A 12,094-nucleotide genomic window follows, 5' to 3' on the forward strand; every position below is an offset into this window, starting at 1 on the left:
AGCAGGCAGCTGGGAGTCAGGTGCATTCAGAACTGGGAGGGACGCAGATGACAAGGGTGAGCTGTAAGAATCCTCAGTTGAAACAAGCAATGCAGCCTCCCTCATTTCTGGAGGAGATCCATATGTGAGAAATAGATGTGTTTCCTCCGCTCAGAGGAAGCACAGTTCTCACGCTTGATACATAGCAAGGGGTCGGGATGGTGGGGGCTGGGGTGCCCCAGGCAGCAGGGACCCATCTGGCCTCCTGCATCGAGGCCAGGTGGCAGAGGAGCAAAGGAGGTCACATCCCAGCGGGTGGTCCCACTGGAGCCCGAGTGACCCACAGGGGAAGCTTCCTGCATGTCAGGACAGTGTCCTATGCTAGAGGTCCCAGCAGAGAGGCCTGAGCTTGACTCATCCCTTGGGTTCTGACTGCCTCTAGTAGCGAGGGCCTTGCCCTGTCCACAGCCAACCCAGACTTCTCTCCTGGGCCCTAGACCTGTCCAGCTGCCCCAGTGTCTCTGCCTGGACGTCAGTTTCTGTGAGGAGTCCTTAGAGGCACGCAGAACCCAAGGGAAGGCTGCCAGTCGCTCTCGTGGGGTGGGAGCAGTGGGTGGAGGGAAGGGGCTCTGGGTGTGTGGGCAGGGGCTTGCAGGTGGTTGTTTTGCCCACTTCAGCTGGATTTCAGTCCTTTCACACCTGTGCTCCGTGGGCCTAACTTGGGTCCCGGCCAAGGCTTGGGTCTCGGCACATAGCACGTGGACTGAACACCCGCCAGGGCTGTACCCCCAGAAGCGGGAGAGCTCCCAAGGCAAAACGGCCCAGCTCTTTCAAATGAGCAAGCTGGCCAGGAAAGACATGGCCGCGACCATGTTTCATGCACTACGGACCCCACGCTCTTGCTCTGGAGCATGGAGTCCCCTTCCCAGACCTCCTCCTCTGCCTTGCCACCAACCCCTGAAGCCGGAGACTGGTGCCATTTTTCCTTCATTGTTCCCACCCTGCAGCCCTGATACCTCTCAGCTCCTGCCACCAGGTCCTGACACTCCTGACACAGTACCAGCCACACCTCCATGCATCTCAGCACCACGTTGTCTGCTTCCATCCCCACTCTCTCCTCACTGGCCCAAAGGGCTTTTTTTAAGAATACACATGGACCTTGCCCTGGCCGCTGGGCACAAGGTCAATGTCTGGGCATCATGGATACCCAGAGCCCTTGAATGCTCCAGACCCAGCAAGGACAAGATCTCTGCCCCCAGGCTCCTCTGTGCCCATCAGAGATAGGCCGGGACCTTGGAACTCTTGGGATATTGGCAGAGAGAAAGGAAATACAAGCAGCTCCGTGGCTTGTCAGTTCAGACCACAGTGGCAGGTTGAGTCCCAGGTTGCCTGGACAGTGACATAAACCTCTTCTCTACGCCTGAGAGTGCCCCTTCCGGGACCCAGGCTCCCAGGCTCTAGCACACTGGCATGTCTTCCAAAATCCTGCCTCCAAGCCTCCCCTGGCCGCAGTGCAGCCTCCTCTCCCTGTGCCCATACCCTGCAGCCCTCCCCTCTGCCCCTCCCTCAGGGAGTTGCCTCAAAACCCCAAAGCCAGAAGGGGGTCCCAGACCCCTTTAGCTCTGGACCCTGCAGCCCCACCCCCTTGGGGTTGGAGAACGAGAGCGGCCTTCTTGGAATGGACCAAGAACAAAGTGAGGCAGGAGCAAAAACACAAATCAATATTTCAATAAACTATCTTGCCGCAGCAGCAAGATCACTTTGGCTGCTAAGAGGGGCTGGGAACCCGGGCTGAACCACAGAAGCCAGCATCTGGGAGGAGACAGGTGGTTGGCCAGCGTGGATTCAGTCTGCAGGGACGTGGAGAAGAGGCCACCGCAGGGCTCTTACTCCCGGGTTCTGGAATAAGGCTGTGATGGGGGATGCGTTGTTTTGTCTGCGTGACTAATTTTAATTCGAGCCAGTGCTTACTATTAGGTAGGTGTCTGTAAAACCCAGACTTCAGGATTGACCTGAGAAATCCGAGCCGGCGGCTCCAGGCCTCTGGTCCTGCCGGCACTGGGTGGATGTCGCTTCCTCCAGCTGTGCGTGGGCCCCTGGGTTTGCCACAGTCCTCGCCACTCCTTATCACCCCCCACTTTATATTAATAAGGAAATATTCCTCTGTACCCTTTCTCCTTCAAAACTGGGAAAACTCAAGATGGAGTTACTTTTCCTGCAACCAGCCTGCCTCATTGACTTGTCACCTGCCTTGTTCCTATAGGCGCTTGGGCTTCTAGCATCCTCCCAGCACTCCGCACGAGCCCACACACTAGGACAGGGGACCTCCCTACACGCCCCCAGCCTGCCCCAGCCTGGCTCCTGCCCGCAGCTCTGTCCCACCTGATGGCCTCATTCCTTCCTCTGGTACTGATACTGGGATATGTCTTTCTGGCTGGACTCCTGACTCCTCCTTAAAGACTTGGCCAGGACAGCCTTCTTAGTCCTGATGTCTAAATGAGAGTGGCTGCTGATACCATAAAGCAGAGAGAGTGTGCAGGACACTCAGTCCCGAGGCCACCCTGGCTGTTAGGCTTGCATCCTGATACAAAGTGGAATGGGATGGTTCCCAGTGGCTCCCATGCGTGGTTCCTGTGGGAATAATCTGTGTATGCCCCTGTTCTTGATACAGCTGTTTTTCTATTAGGCTGGTCCAAAGCCGTCACCATACTTTAATGGCAAAAACCGCAATGACTTTTGTACCAACGTAACGGCAGTCGCAGTTTCTTTTCCTCCATCGTGTTGGTTTCTGCGAGTGCCTTTATACAAGGGTCACGTAAAGTGATCTCCTGCCTCTGGGCTTCCACATCACACTGGGACTTCCGTCTCCCCTGCCACGGGCCCTCCCAGAACTGTGAGCTCTTTGGGGTGAAGTCCACATGGCATTTGCCTTCTGTCAAGGACTTGCACAGAACAGATGCCTCATAGAACAAACACAGGGACTTCTGGACTATGTGGGGCCTTAGACGACCTAGAGCTTGGCTTCCATATCTCACCTGAAAACTGCAGTGATTTTGTGTGGAAACTCACACAGGTGAGTGTGACTGGGCAGCCTTTTCTTCCATGTAGAAGAATGGAGCCCGGTGGGAGCAGGTCCTCAGAGGGACCTGGCACAGCCTCTGTGCCACCTCGACCAGGCTCCCAGTGGATGGGGCTGTGAACACTCCAGCCTGCTCAGCCCCCCACTAGCCCACCAGGCACCAACCTCTCTCTTCCATTTCTCTCCATCCCCCTGCAGTCCATGAGCCTCATCGAGATTGGGAACCCCTCTCAGAGTCTGGAGAATGTCTGCCGCTGGGCCTACCTCCAGCAGAAGCCAGACACGGACCACGATGAATACCACGATCATGCCATCTTCCTCACACGGCAGGACTTTGGGCCTTCTGGCATGCAAGGTGAGCCTCACCCCTGCAGGGCCACAGAGAGGCGTGAAGCTGGAAATGAGGCCCTGGTCCTGCGAGGGGCCCCCAGCAGCCTTGGCCCAGCCCAGGGAAGAGTGTCAGGGCAAGGAAGGCTGTGGCCACCTCAGCTGGGCGAGGGTGTGGGTCAGCGCAAGGGCTGACAAATACATCATTGGAACAGAATACAGTGTCCCGAACTGAACCTATGCACACAGGGGCACTTGAATTATGTGTCACAAAAGTGACATTTCAGAGAAGAGGAAGAAAACAGTCTAACAAATGGTATGAAAACAATTTGGAAAGAAAGGAGGCCTGTCACCTCCACTCGCTCTAGAGGCAGAGAGCATCTCACATGGATTTTAGATCTAAATAAGAAACGCAAAACCGTGAAAGAAGGTAACACAGGCAGAAAGCTCCATGTTCTTGGAGTAAGGGACTTTTTCTCTTAAAAGAGACAAAAAAAAATACAAACAGTGGAAAAAACTGATAAATAGTAGCACATTTTTAAAGCTTGTACACTAAAGTCACTACTAATCCACTGGGGGAAATAGTTATTATACATATATCTCAAAAAGGACTTATATCTGAGGTATATGAAGAACTCCTATAAATAATGGCGAGGTTAATAAAGACAATCCAGTCGGAAAATGGGCAGGAGACTTTACCAGGCTCTTAACAAAATATGAATGAGCAATAAACATATGAAAAGGCACTCAACCTCAGCCGACATTACAGAAATGCAACTGAGACAATGAGGCTGGGCGCGGTGGCACGCGCCGTGGTCCTGGACACTTGGGAGGCTGAGGTGGGAGGATCGTTTGAGTCCAGGAGGTGAGCTATGATCACACCACTGCACTCCAGCCTGGGCGACAGAGTGAAGCCTTGTCTTAAAAAAAAAAAAGGAAAGAAAATGAAACCACAATGAGATACCAAAACACACGTAATAGCATGCAGTTAAAAAGACTAGACTGGAAGTACCATGTCTGGGTGAGGCTGGATAGCTCCCCATCAAACGCCGTGCAGCCAGGTGCTGCCCTCAGCCCGTGATGAGAGCGCTCCGGGGGCTTGGGGGAGGGCCCTAATGGGGAGCAGAGCTATCCCCCAGGAGAGGAAACCCACACCGCTTTTATATTAAGTGGCCTGATCCCTCATTTAAAAATGTGAAAGGGGCTTGGGTGCGGCGGCTCATGCCTGTAATCTCAGCACTTTGGGAGGCTGAGGCAGGCGGATCACCTGAGGTCAGAAGTTCGAGACCAGCCTGGCCAACATGGTGAAACCCGGTCTCTACAAAAAATGTAAAAATTAGCCTGGTGTAGTGGCAGGCGCCTGTCGTCCCAGCTACTCAGGAGACAGAGGCAGGAGAATTGCTTGAACCTGGGAGGCGGAGGTTGCAGTGAGCCGAGATTGTGCCACTGTGCTCCAGCCTGGGCAGCAGAGCGAGACTTTGTCTCAAAAAAAATTTTTTTTTGAAAGAACAGCCAAGGGTTACCAGATATTTTTAAAAATCAAAACACAAGAAATCCTTACAGCATGAAAAAGATGGATCGAGATGCAGAGCAAAACAAAAAGTTTGAAAACTGGCTCTAGGGAAAATCAAGATAATTTAGAGACAAGGAAAGCATGTTTTGAAAAGTCGCATTCCCAGAATGTTCGAGAAAATATATCCATCAACCCAGAAGGGGTTGCTATGAAGAGTCAGAGGACAACAAAGCATTTGTGTAAAATTATGGAGAGCATGGGGAAAGTGAAATATTCGAAAGCCGAAATAAAAAGTCAAGGGCATCTCCCAGTGGAAGCAAAAGAGAAAAAGATTAACATGAGAGAAAAGTTAGGAGACATATGGTCCGTCCAGAAGGTGTGCTCTATCTAATAAGATTCAGAGAGAGAAAACAGTCACAAAATAAAATAAGAGGGAAGGAAACAAAGAAAAACATAAAGAAACGCTTTCAAATCTCGCAGGCTCCTGTAGTGCTAAGTAGGATGAATGAAAATCCCTCCCACAGAGGCAGATGCCGATGCAAACCTTACATGCAAAGGACAAAGAGGAGATCGCAGCGTTCTACTCTGGCACACAGACTCAACACTTGCCTTAAAATCTGCAGAGCAAAAAATGCAGATTTTCCTGTTTATTACAACAGGAAAAGACAAGGGCTAGATCACCACGGTTCTGTTTTTAGAAGCGTGCACCACCAGCTCACCCCGGTTCCCAGTGGCCCTCCTTCCCTTCTCTATGGAACACCTGGCCTCAGGGCCTCTCAATGGGGCACGGCAGGAGTGAGGGCATGTTGGGATTCTGAAAGTCGGGGCTCCGTGCTTGGCAAGCCTCTCGGAAGACTCCCAGGGGTACAAGCAGAGACCTCGTGTGGCACCCACAGCCCTGTAGACACTTCCCAATCCTGTCCAAGCCGCCTCCCTCTGCTGAGACAAGAGCTGGGGAAATGATCAGGCCTCATTCTCTCTCTTCCTCAGTTTGATGTGGGGTCTCAGCGTCATGAACTTCTGCCACCCTCCCACTGGCCCTGGGCTGTCATGGGCCACTGGCCTCACCTTCTGCGGCAGCTCTGACTTCTCAGTTCACACCAGCCAGTGCCCTGCTGGGAGATTTTGCAGCGTGGCATGGCACATCGGCTGAACAGCTTTGCAGTCTCCTGTGGCATTATGAAAACAGGTCTAGCTGTCTAGCTAGGGTCTCAAGGAACCCAGAGAAACAAGGGGAGACCCAGGAAACCCCCATCCCGAGGAAATGGGCTTGGAGGGTGTGATGCCGGGCAGACGAGGGGCAGGATGCCTCTAGCAGAGAAGTATGGAAGCAGGTGCTGCTCGGGGCCACTCAGTGAGGCAGGCACAGGTCAGGGGCAGGCTGGGAGAAAGAGAACATCGGGCAGGAAACTACTGAGGTGCCAGGCAAGCCATGGCAGGTGATGTCTGACTAAGCAGAGGCCTCCAGCTGCAGTGTGACCATTACAGGCAGAACGGCCATGGGGCTTGGGTGGGGATGGGCTGGGGGCCTGCATCCAGTCAGATGTCACAGGCCTGTCTGTTATGGCAGTTGCCTCTTGGACAGGGGCTACTGTGGCCTTGAGGAGAAGCAGCGCCTGGGAGATATGCCAGGCCTCACCTTCCCATCCATGCTATGGCAGCATCTGGAGCCACCCCTTGTCTTCTCCCAGGCTATGCTCCCGTCACTGGCATGTGCCACCCGGTCCGCAGCTGCACTCTGAACCATGAGGATGGCTTCTCCTCAGCGTTCGTGGTGGCCCATGAGACTGGCCACGTGTAAGTGGCCTGGGGAAGGGTGGGGCGCAGAGGGGCCACCCTAGGCTCCCCAACTCTGGCTGCCCACTTTCCCTCTGTGCCTTAAGGGGACACACCCTGTGTGAAAGCCACTTTGGGGCGTGGTCTTCTGTCTTCCCAGTGCTGGGCAGTACTGGCCCGAGGCCCACTTTCTGCAGAAGGAATCAATCAGAGGAGGAAGGGCTCACCTGCAGACTGAGCAGCGGCTCTGGGCCAGCTAGAGCTGGGGACCTTGCCCCTTTAGCCCATCCAAGCCCCCGGCAGGTGGGCTCTACCCCATGTCATAGAGGAGGCTCGGAGGTTTGGAGGGTGGCTCCCCCGGGTTAGAAAGCTGGAGGCAGGGAAGCCCCGGTTCCACCAGGTGTGCATGTCCCTCTTGGGGACAGGATACCTGGGAGACTGCCCACTGGCCGCTGTCTCCCCAGAGTGCCTCAGCTTTCAAAGTGCAGCAGGTAGACAGTAGGTGCCACCTGGCTCAGGGTGGGCCAAGGTCAGGGGAGGCCCGTGGAGGAGGGATGGGGCACCCTCCTATCATCGGGGCTGGGTGGGATTCAGCGAGCTGCCTCGTCCCTCACAGGCTGGGCATGGAGCATGACGGACAGGGCAACCGCTGCGGCGACGAGGTGCGGCTGGGCAGCATCATGGCACCCCTGGTGCAGGCCGCCTTCCACCGCTTCCACTGGTCCCGCTGCAGCCAGCAGGAGCTGAGCCGCTACCTGCAGTGAGTACTGCCCACGTCCCCCGAGGGCGACCCCTCAGTCCCTGGGCTCAGCTCTGGGAGGGTGCAAGTCCCCGTGCACCAGGGTCCAGCCAGAGCCCTCCAACCTCGGGTCCTCTAGCCTGTGTGCAGGGGAGCAGAGAGGGCACACCTGTGAGGGGAGCCTGGTGTCTGGAGGAGAATCCATTGTCAGGGGTCTGTCCTTGAACGGCAGGTGGGCAAGGCAGCCACCCTGGGGTCTGCACAAGCCAGGTCCGGGTATGTTACACCAAGGACAAGAGATGCAGCAGGGAAACTGAGGCAGCACAGCCAGGGGCCGGGATATGCAGGTGGGGCTGCTGTGGCAGCTCCAGCAGGGACCTCAGGAACGGGTGGTCAGCCTTGCTAAAGGCTGCTGTGTGTCCCCCACAGCTCCTATGACTGCCTGCGGGATGACCCCTTCGCCCACGACTGGCCGGCACTGCCCCAGCTCCCGGGGCTGCATTACTCCATGAACGAGCAGTGCCGCTTTGACTTCGGCCTGGGCTACATGATGTGCACGGCGGTGAGTGTGGCAGCCCCGCATCGGGGACCCCTCCCAGGCCTGGGGGAGGCCGGCTGGTGTAGGGGCAGCTCCTGGGACATTGTGAGGACGGGCCCAGCGTAGCAAGGACAGAGCAGCCTGCCAGCCCGCCAGAGTGGCGGTGTCTCCCTCAGCACCCACCACTCCTCACCGCCTGGGCACCCTGGGCCCACCTGGCAGGCCCAGATGTGGTCCTGGGCAGGAGGTACACGGGTGACAGGGCTGTGACCAGGGCGTCAGTCAGGGGCAGTGAGAGCCTGGCCAGGCCTTTGTGTCAGCCTGCAGAGGTCAGGAGGGCTTCCAAGGACGAAGGGAGGCCTGCAGGCTAAGTGGAAGGAGAGGGCGTTTGGGAAGGGAGGGCCACCGACGCAGAGGCCTGGAGAAGAGCACGGCACGCATAGAAGCGCTCGCTGCCCTCCAGGGCCGAATGCCAGGGCCGAGCCGTCAGAGGAACCGGGCATCAGCACGGAGGCCGTGCAGTGGCGCTCAGTGTCCGTGAGCGTCTGAATGCGCCCCTCTGCTGCATGAAGGAAGGAAGCAGAGGAGTCCCATTTTACAGATGAGGAAATGGAGGCCCAGAGAGGCTAGGTAACCTGCCTAAATCCACACAGCAAGCAAGTGGTGGACTCGAGTACCATACAGGAGGACTAACTCCTTCCATGACTGCCTAAGGAGCGCAGTGGACTCGATTCTCATGGCGATGGGGAGCCTCAGGACCACACCTGAGCTTCAGCCGGTCCCTCAGGGACATCCTGCAGGAAGTGCTCTCAGGACAGGAAGTAGAAAGGCCAGGGAAGAGGACTGTGAAGTCCAGGGGACGGAGGCCGAGGCTGCAGAGAGGGTGGACCTGTGGTGGTGGGGGGAGGGCTTTGCCAGGGTTTAGGAGGGGAATCCACAGCAAAGGGTCCGTAGGTACCCACTAGCCTCAGGCTGGCACCCAGGGCCCAGCTGCCTGCCAGGCTGCCTGAGGAGTGCAACCTCCAAAGGCTAGAGGCGAGGAGCCCGGCCATGTTCAGGGACACTGCCACCCCCACACTGTACGGGCAAGGTCCTAACTGCCCCAGAATCACGACACCCACCAGCCACATAGGCCAGTCACGGGCCAGTCCCACTGGGGCATCTCGGGTTACAGGACCCGGGGGGTGTGCAGGTGGCACCCCTGGGAGGTGCCTGAGGTGGGAGGTGCCTGAGGTGGGATGTGCCTGAGGTGGGAGGTCCCTGAGGTGGGAGGTCCCTGAGGTGGGAGGTGCCTGAGGTGGGAGGTGCCTGAGGTGGGAGGTGCCTGTGGTGGGAGGTGCCTGAGGTGGGAGGTCCCTGAGGTGGGAGGTCCCTGAGGTGGGGGGTGCCTGAGGTGGGAGGTGCCTGTGGTGGGAGGTCCCTGATGTGGGAGGTGCCTGAGGTGGGAGGTGCCTGAGGTGGGAGGTGCCTGTGGTGGGAGGTGTCTGAGGTGGGAGGTCCCTGAGGTGGGAGGTCCCTGAGGTGGGAGGTCCCTGAGGTGGGAGGTGCCTGTGGTGGGAGGTGCCTGTGGTGGGAGGTGTCTGAGGTGGGAGGTCCCTGAGGTGGGAGGTGCCTGAGGTGGGAGGTGCCTGTGGTGGGAGGTCCCTGAGGTGGGAGGTCCCTGAGGTGGGAGGTCCCTGAGGTGGGAGGTGCCTGTGGTGGGAGGTGCCTGTGGTGGGAGGTGTCTGAGGTGGGAGGTCCCTGAGGTGGGAGGTGCCTGAGGTGGGAGGTGCCTGAGGTGGGAGGTCCCTGAGGTGGGAGGTCCCTGAGGTGGGAGGTGCCTGAGGTGGGAGGTGCCTGAGGTGGGAGGTGCCTGTGGTGGGAGGTGTCTGAGGTGGGAGGTGTCTGAGGTGGGAGGTCCCTGAGGTGGGAGGTGCCTGTGGTGGGAGGTGCCTGTGGTGGGAGGTGCCTGAGGTGGGAGGTCCCTGAGGTGGGAGGTCCCTGAGGTGGGAGGTGCCTGAGGTGGGAGGTCCCTGAGGTGGGAGGTGCCTGAGGTGGGAGGTGCCTGAGGTGGGAGGTGCCTGTGGTGGGAGGTGCCTGAGGTGGGAGGTGCCTGTGGTGGGAGGTCCCTGAGGTGGGAGGTCCCTGGCAAGCTGTGATGCTGTCTTCCAGTTCCGGACCTTTGATCCCTGCAAGCAGCTGTGGTGCAGCCACCCTGACAATCCCTACTTTTGCAAGACCAAGAAGGGGCCCCCCTTGGACGGGACCATGTGTGCGCCTGGCAAGGTGAGGCAGGACCAAGGGCTCTTCGAGGGCAGCAGGGCAGAGGACTGGAATCTTAGGTGCCCAGGTTACCAGGGCCAGGCCCTGAAGTGGGGGCAGGGGGCCCTCTCAGGGACCTCTGCTGCCCTCTCCTTTCTAGTTTCAAATTACCCCTCACACTCCATACACCAGAGCTTTCTCCACCCTGCGCTTCTGATGCTGGAGCATATCTGGCTTGTGAGAAATCCTCACGGTGCTTCAAGCCCTGCACTCAGGACTCCCCCCCTGAGGAGCAGTTTCTGGGGTCCTGGCAGCCTTCGGTCACCCCTGGGCACTGTGGGTCACCTCACCTTGAGGCCAGCATTAGGGTCTTCAGGCCCAGCATGAGGCTCAGCCTTTCTATCCTCAGGACCTCAGTGTTTGTCCCTATTGGGCATGCTTGTCCTTCAAGGTCACTGGATGACTGCCCCAGGCCCATTTCATACCCTCTGGGGACCCTTGAAAGAAGGGCTTCTTCCCTGTGGTCCTCCCTGAACTCCAGACCTGGTTCTCATTTGTTCAGATGAAATCACACACCCACTCCTCAGCCAGTCACTTGCTAGGGCGCTGGGATATGCAGATGAGCTAAGCCTGGATCGCTGCCCAGCAGGGCTCAACCCGGTGGAGACTACACTGGCCCTGCAGGGCAGGGAGGGAGTGGGGAGTGCACATCCCAGCCAGGCCTAGAATGCCCCCACATTGTCTGGACCTTGATGGAAGTCTTTGGCTCAGGACTGGGCCAGCTGCCTAATTTTAGTCCCTGGTGGAGCTTCTGAAAGAAACCAATTCCCAGGCCCATCCCTGAAGACGTTTGTTTGGGGCAGGACCCAATCATTGTTTTCAGTTTTCTTTTTAAAACTATGGTAAAATTCGCATAACATAAAATTCACTCTCTGAACCATTTTAAAGTGCACAATTCAGGCCAGGCATGGTGGCTCATGCCTGTTATCCCAGCACTTTGGGAGGCCGAGGCGAGTCGATCGCCGGAGATCAGGAGTTCAAGACCAGCCCGGTTAACATGGCGAAAACCTGTCTACTAAAAATACAAAAATTAGCTGGGCATGGTGGCAGGAGCCTGTAATCACAGCTACTTGGGAAGCTGAGGCATGAGAATCGCTTGAGCCAGAGGCAGAGGTTGCAGTGAGCTTAGATCACGTCACTGCACTCCAACCTGGGTGACAGAGCAAGACCCCGTCTCAAAAAATAAAAACAAAAATGAAGGGCACAATTCAGTGGCATTTAGTACAGTCACAATATTGGGCGACCATCACCACTATCCAGTCCCAGAGCTTTTCATCGCTGCAAAAAGGACACCTCACTTATCGGTCACTCCTTCCGTCCCTCCTCGCCCCATCCCCTAACAAGTACCAATCTGCTTTCTGTCTCTGGAGTTGCCTATTCCAGAATTTCATATAAACGGAATCATGTATATGTGGCCTTTTGTGTCTGACTCACTTCACTGAGCAGAATGTTTCCGAGGGTCATCCTGTGCGGCCTCCATCCGCGCTGCCTTCCTCTCCATCGCTGAATAACCTCCCGGCGTGTGGATGTGCACATATGGTGTATCCGTTCCTCCGCAGAGGGACATTTGGGTAGTTTTCACCTTTTGGCCATTGTGAGTCATGCTGCAGTGAACATTTGTGTATGAGGTTTGTTTGAAGACCTGGGAATTGGTGTTTTTAAGATGTGCTCAGACTTAATGAAGGGTTAGAAGTCGGAAATGGGCTGTTGTTGGTAACTCGCTGGGGGCCTGGTGAGGCCAGAACCACCTAGCTAGCCCCCTTCCCACAGGAGTTCAGCAGAAGGAGTACATCTGCTGCAGATGTACAAGGGGCAGAACATCTGCTGTGACCCCAGGGGGAG

The 12,094-nt window shown here is 56.7% G+C and overlaps 1 protein-coding gene across 1 annotated transcript in view; it reads left to right on the top strand.

Annotated features, from left to right (window-relative positions):
- Window positions 1-11,667, top strand: part of LOC105716766 (A disintegrin and metalloproteinase with thrombospondin motifs 2) — a 184,108-nt gene extending 172,441 nt beyond the window's left edge. Inside the window, exons 6-11 of the mRNA XM_064376636.1 lie at window positions 3,257-3,413; window positions 6,590-6,695; window positions 7,291-7,434; window positions 7,843-7,975; window positions 10,103-10,221; window positions 11,153-11,667. Coding sequence (XP_064232706.1) covers window positions 3,257-3,413; window positions 6,590-6,695; window positions 7,291-7,434; window positions 7,843-7,975; window positions 10,103-10,221; window positions 11,153-11,312 — 819 coding nt within the window. The 3' untranslated portion in view covers window positions 11,313-11,667. The remainder of the gene's footprint in view (window positions 1-3,256; window positions 3,414-6,589; window positions 6,696-7,290; window positions 7,435-7,842; window positions 7,976-10,102; window positions 10,222-11,152) is intronic.
- Window positions 11,668-12,094: the final 427 nt, after the last annotated feature.

Source organism: Aotus nancymaae, unplaced genomic scaffold (genome assembly GCF_030222135.1).
Source record: "Aotus nancymaae isolate 86718 unplaced genomic scaffold, 86718_ANA_hifiasm-v0.15.2.pri h1tg000015l_1, whole genome shotgun sequence".
NCBI lineage: Eukaryota > Metazoa > Chordata > Mammalia > Primates > Aotidae > Aotus > Aotus nancymaae.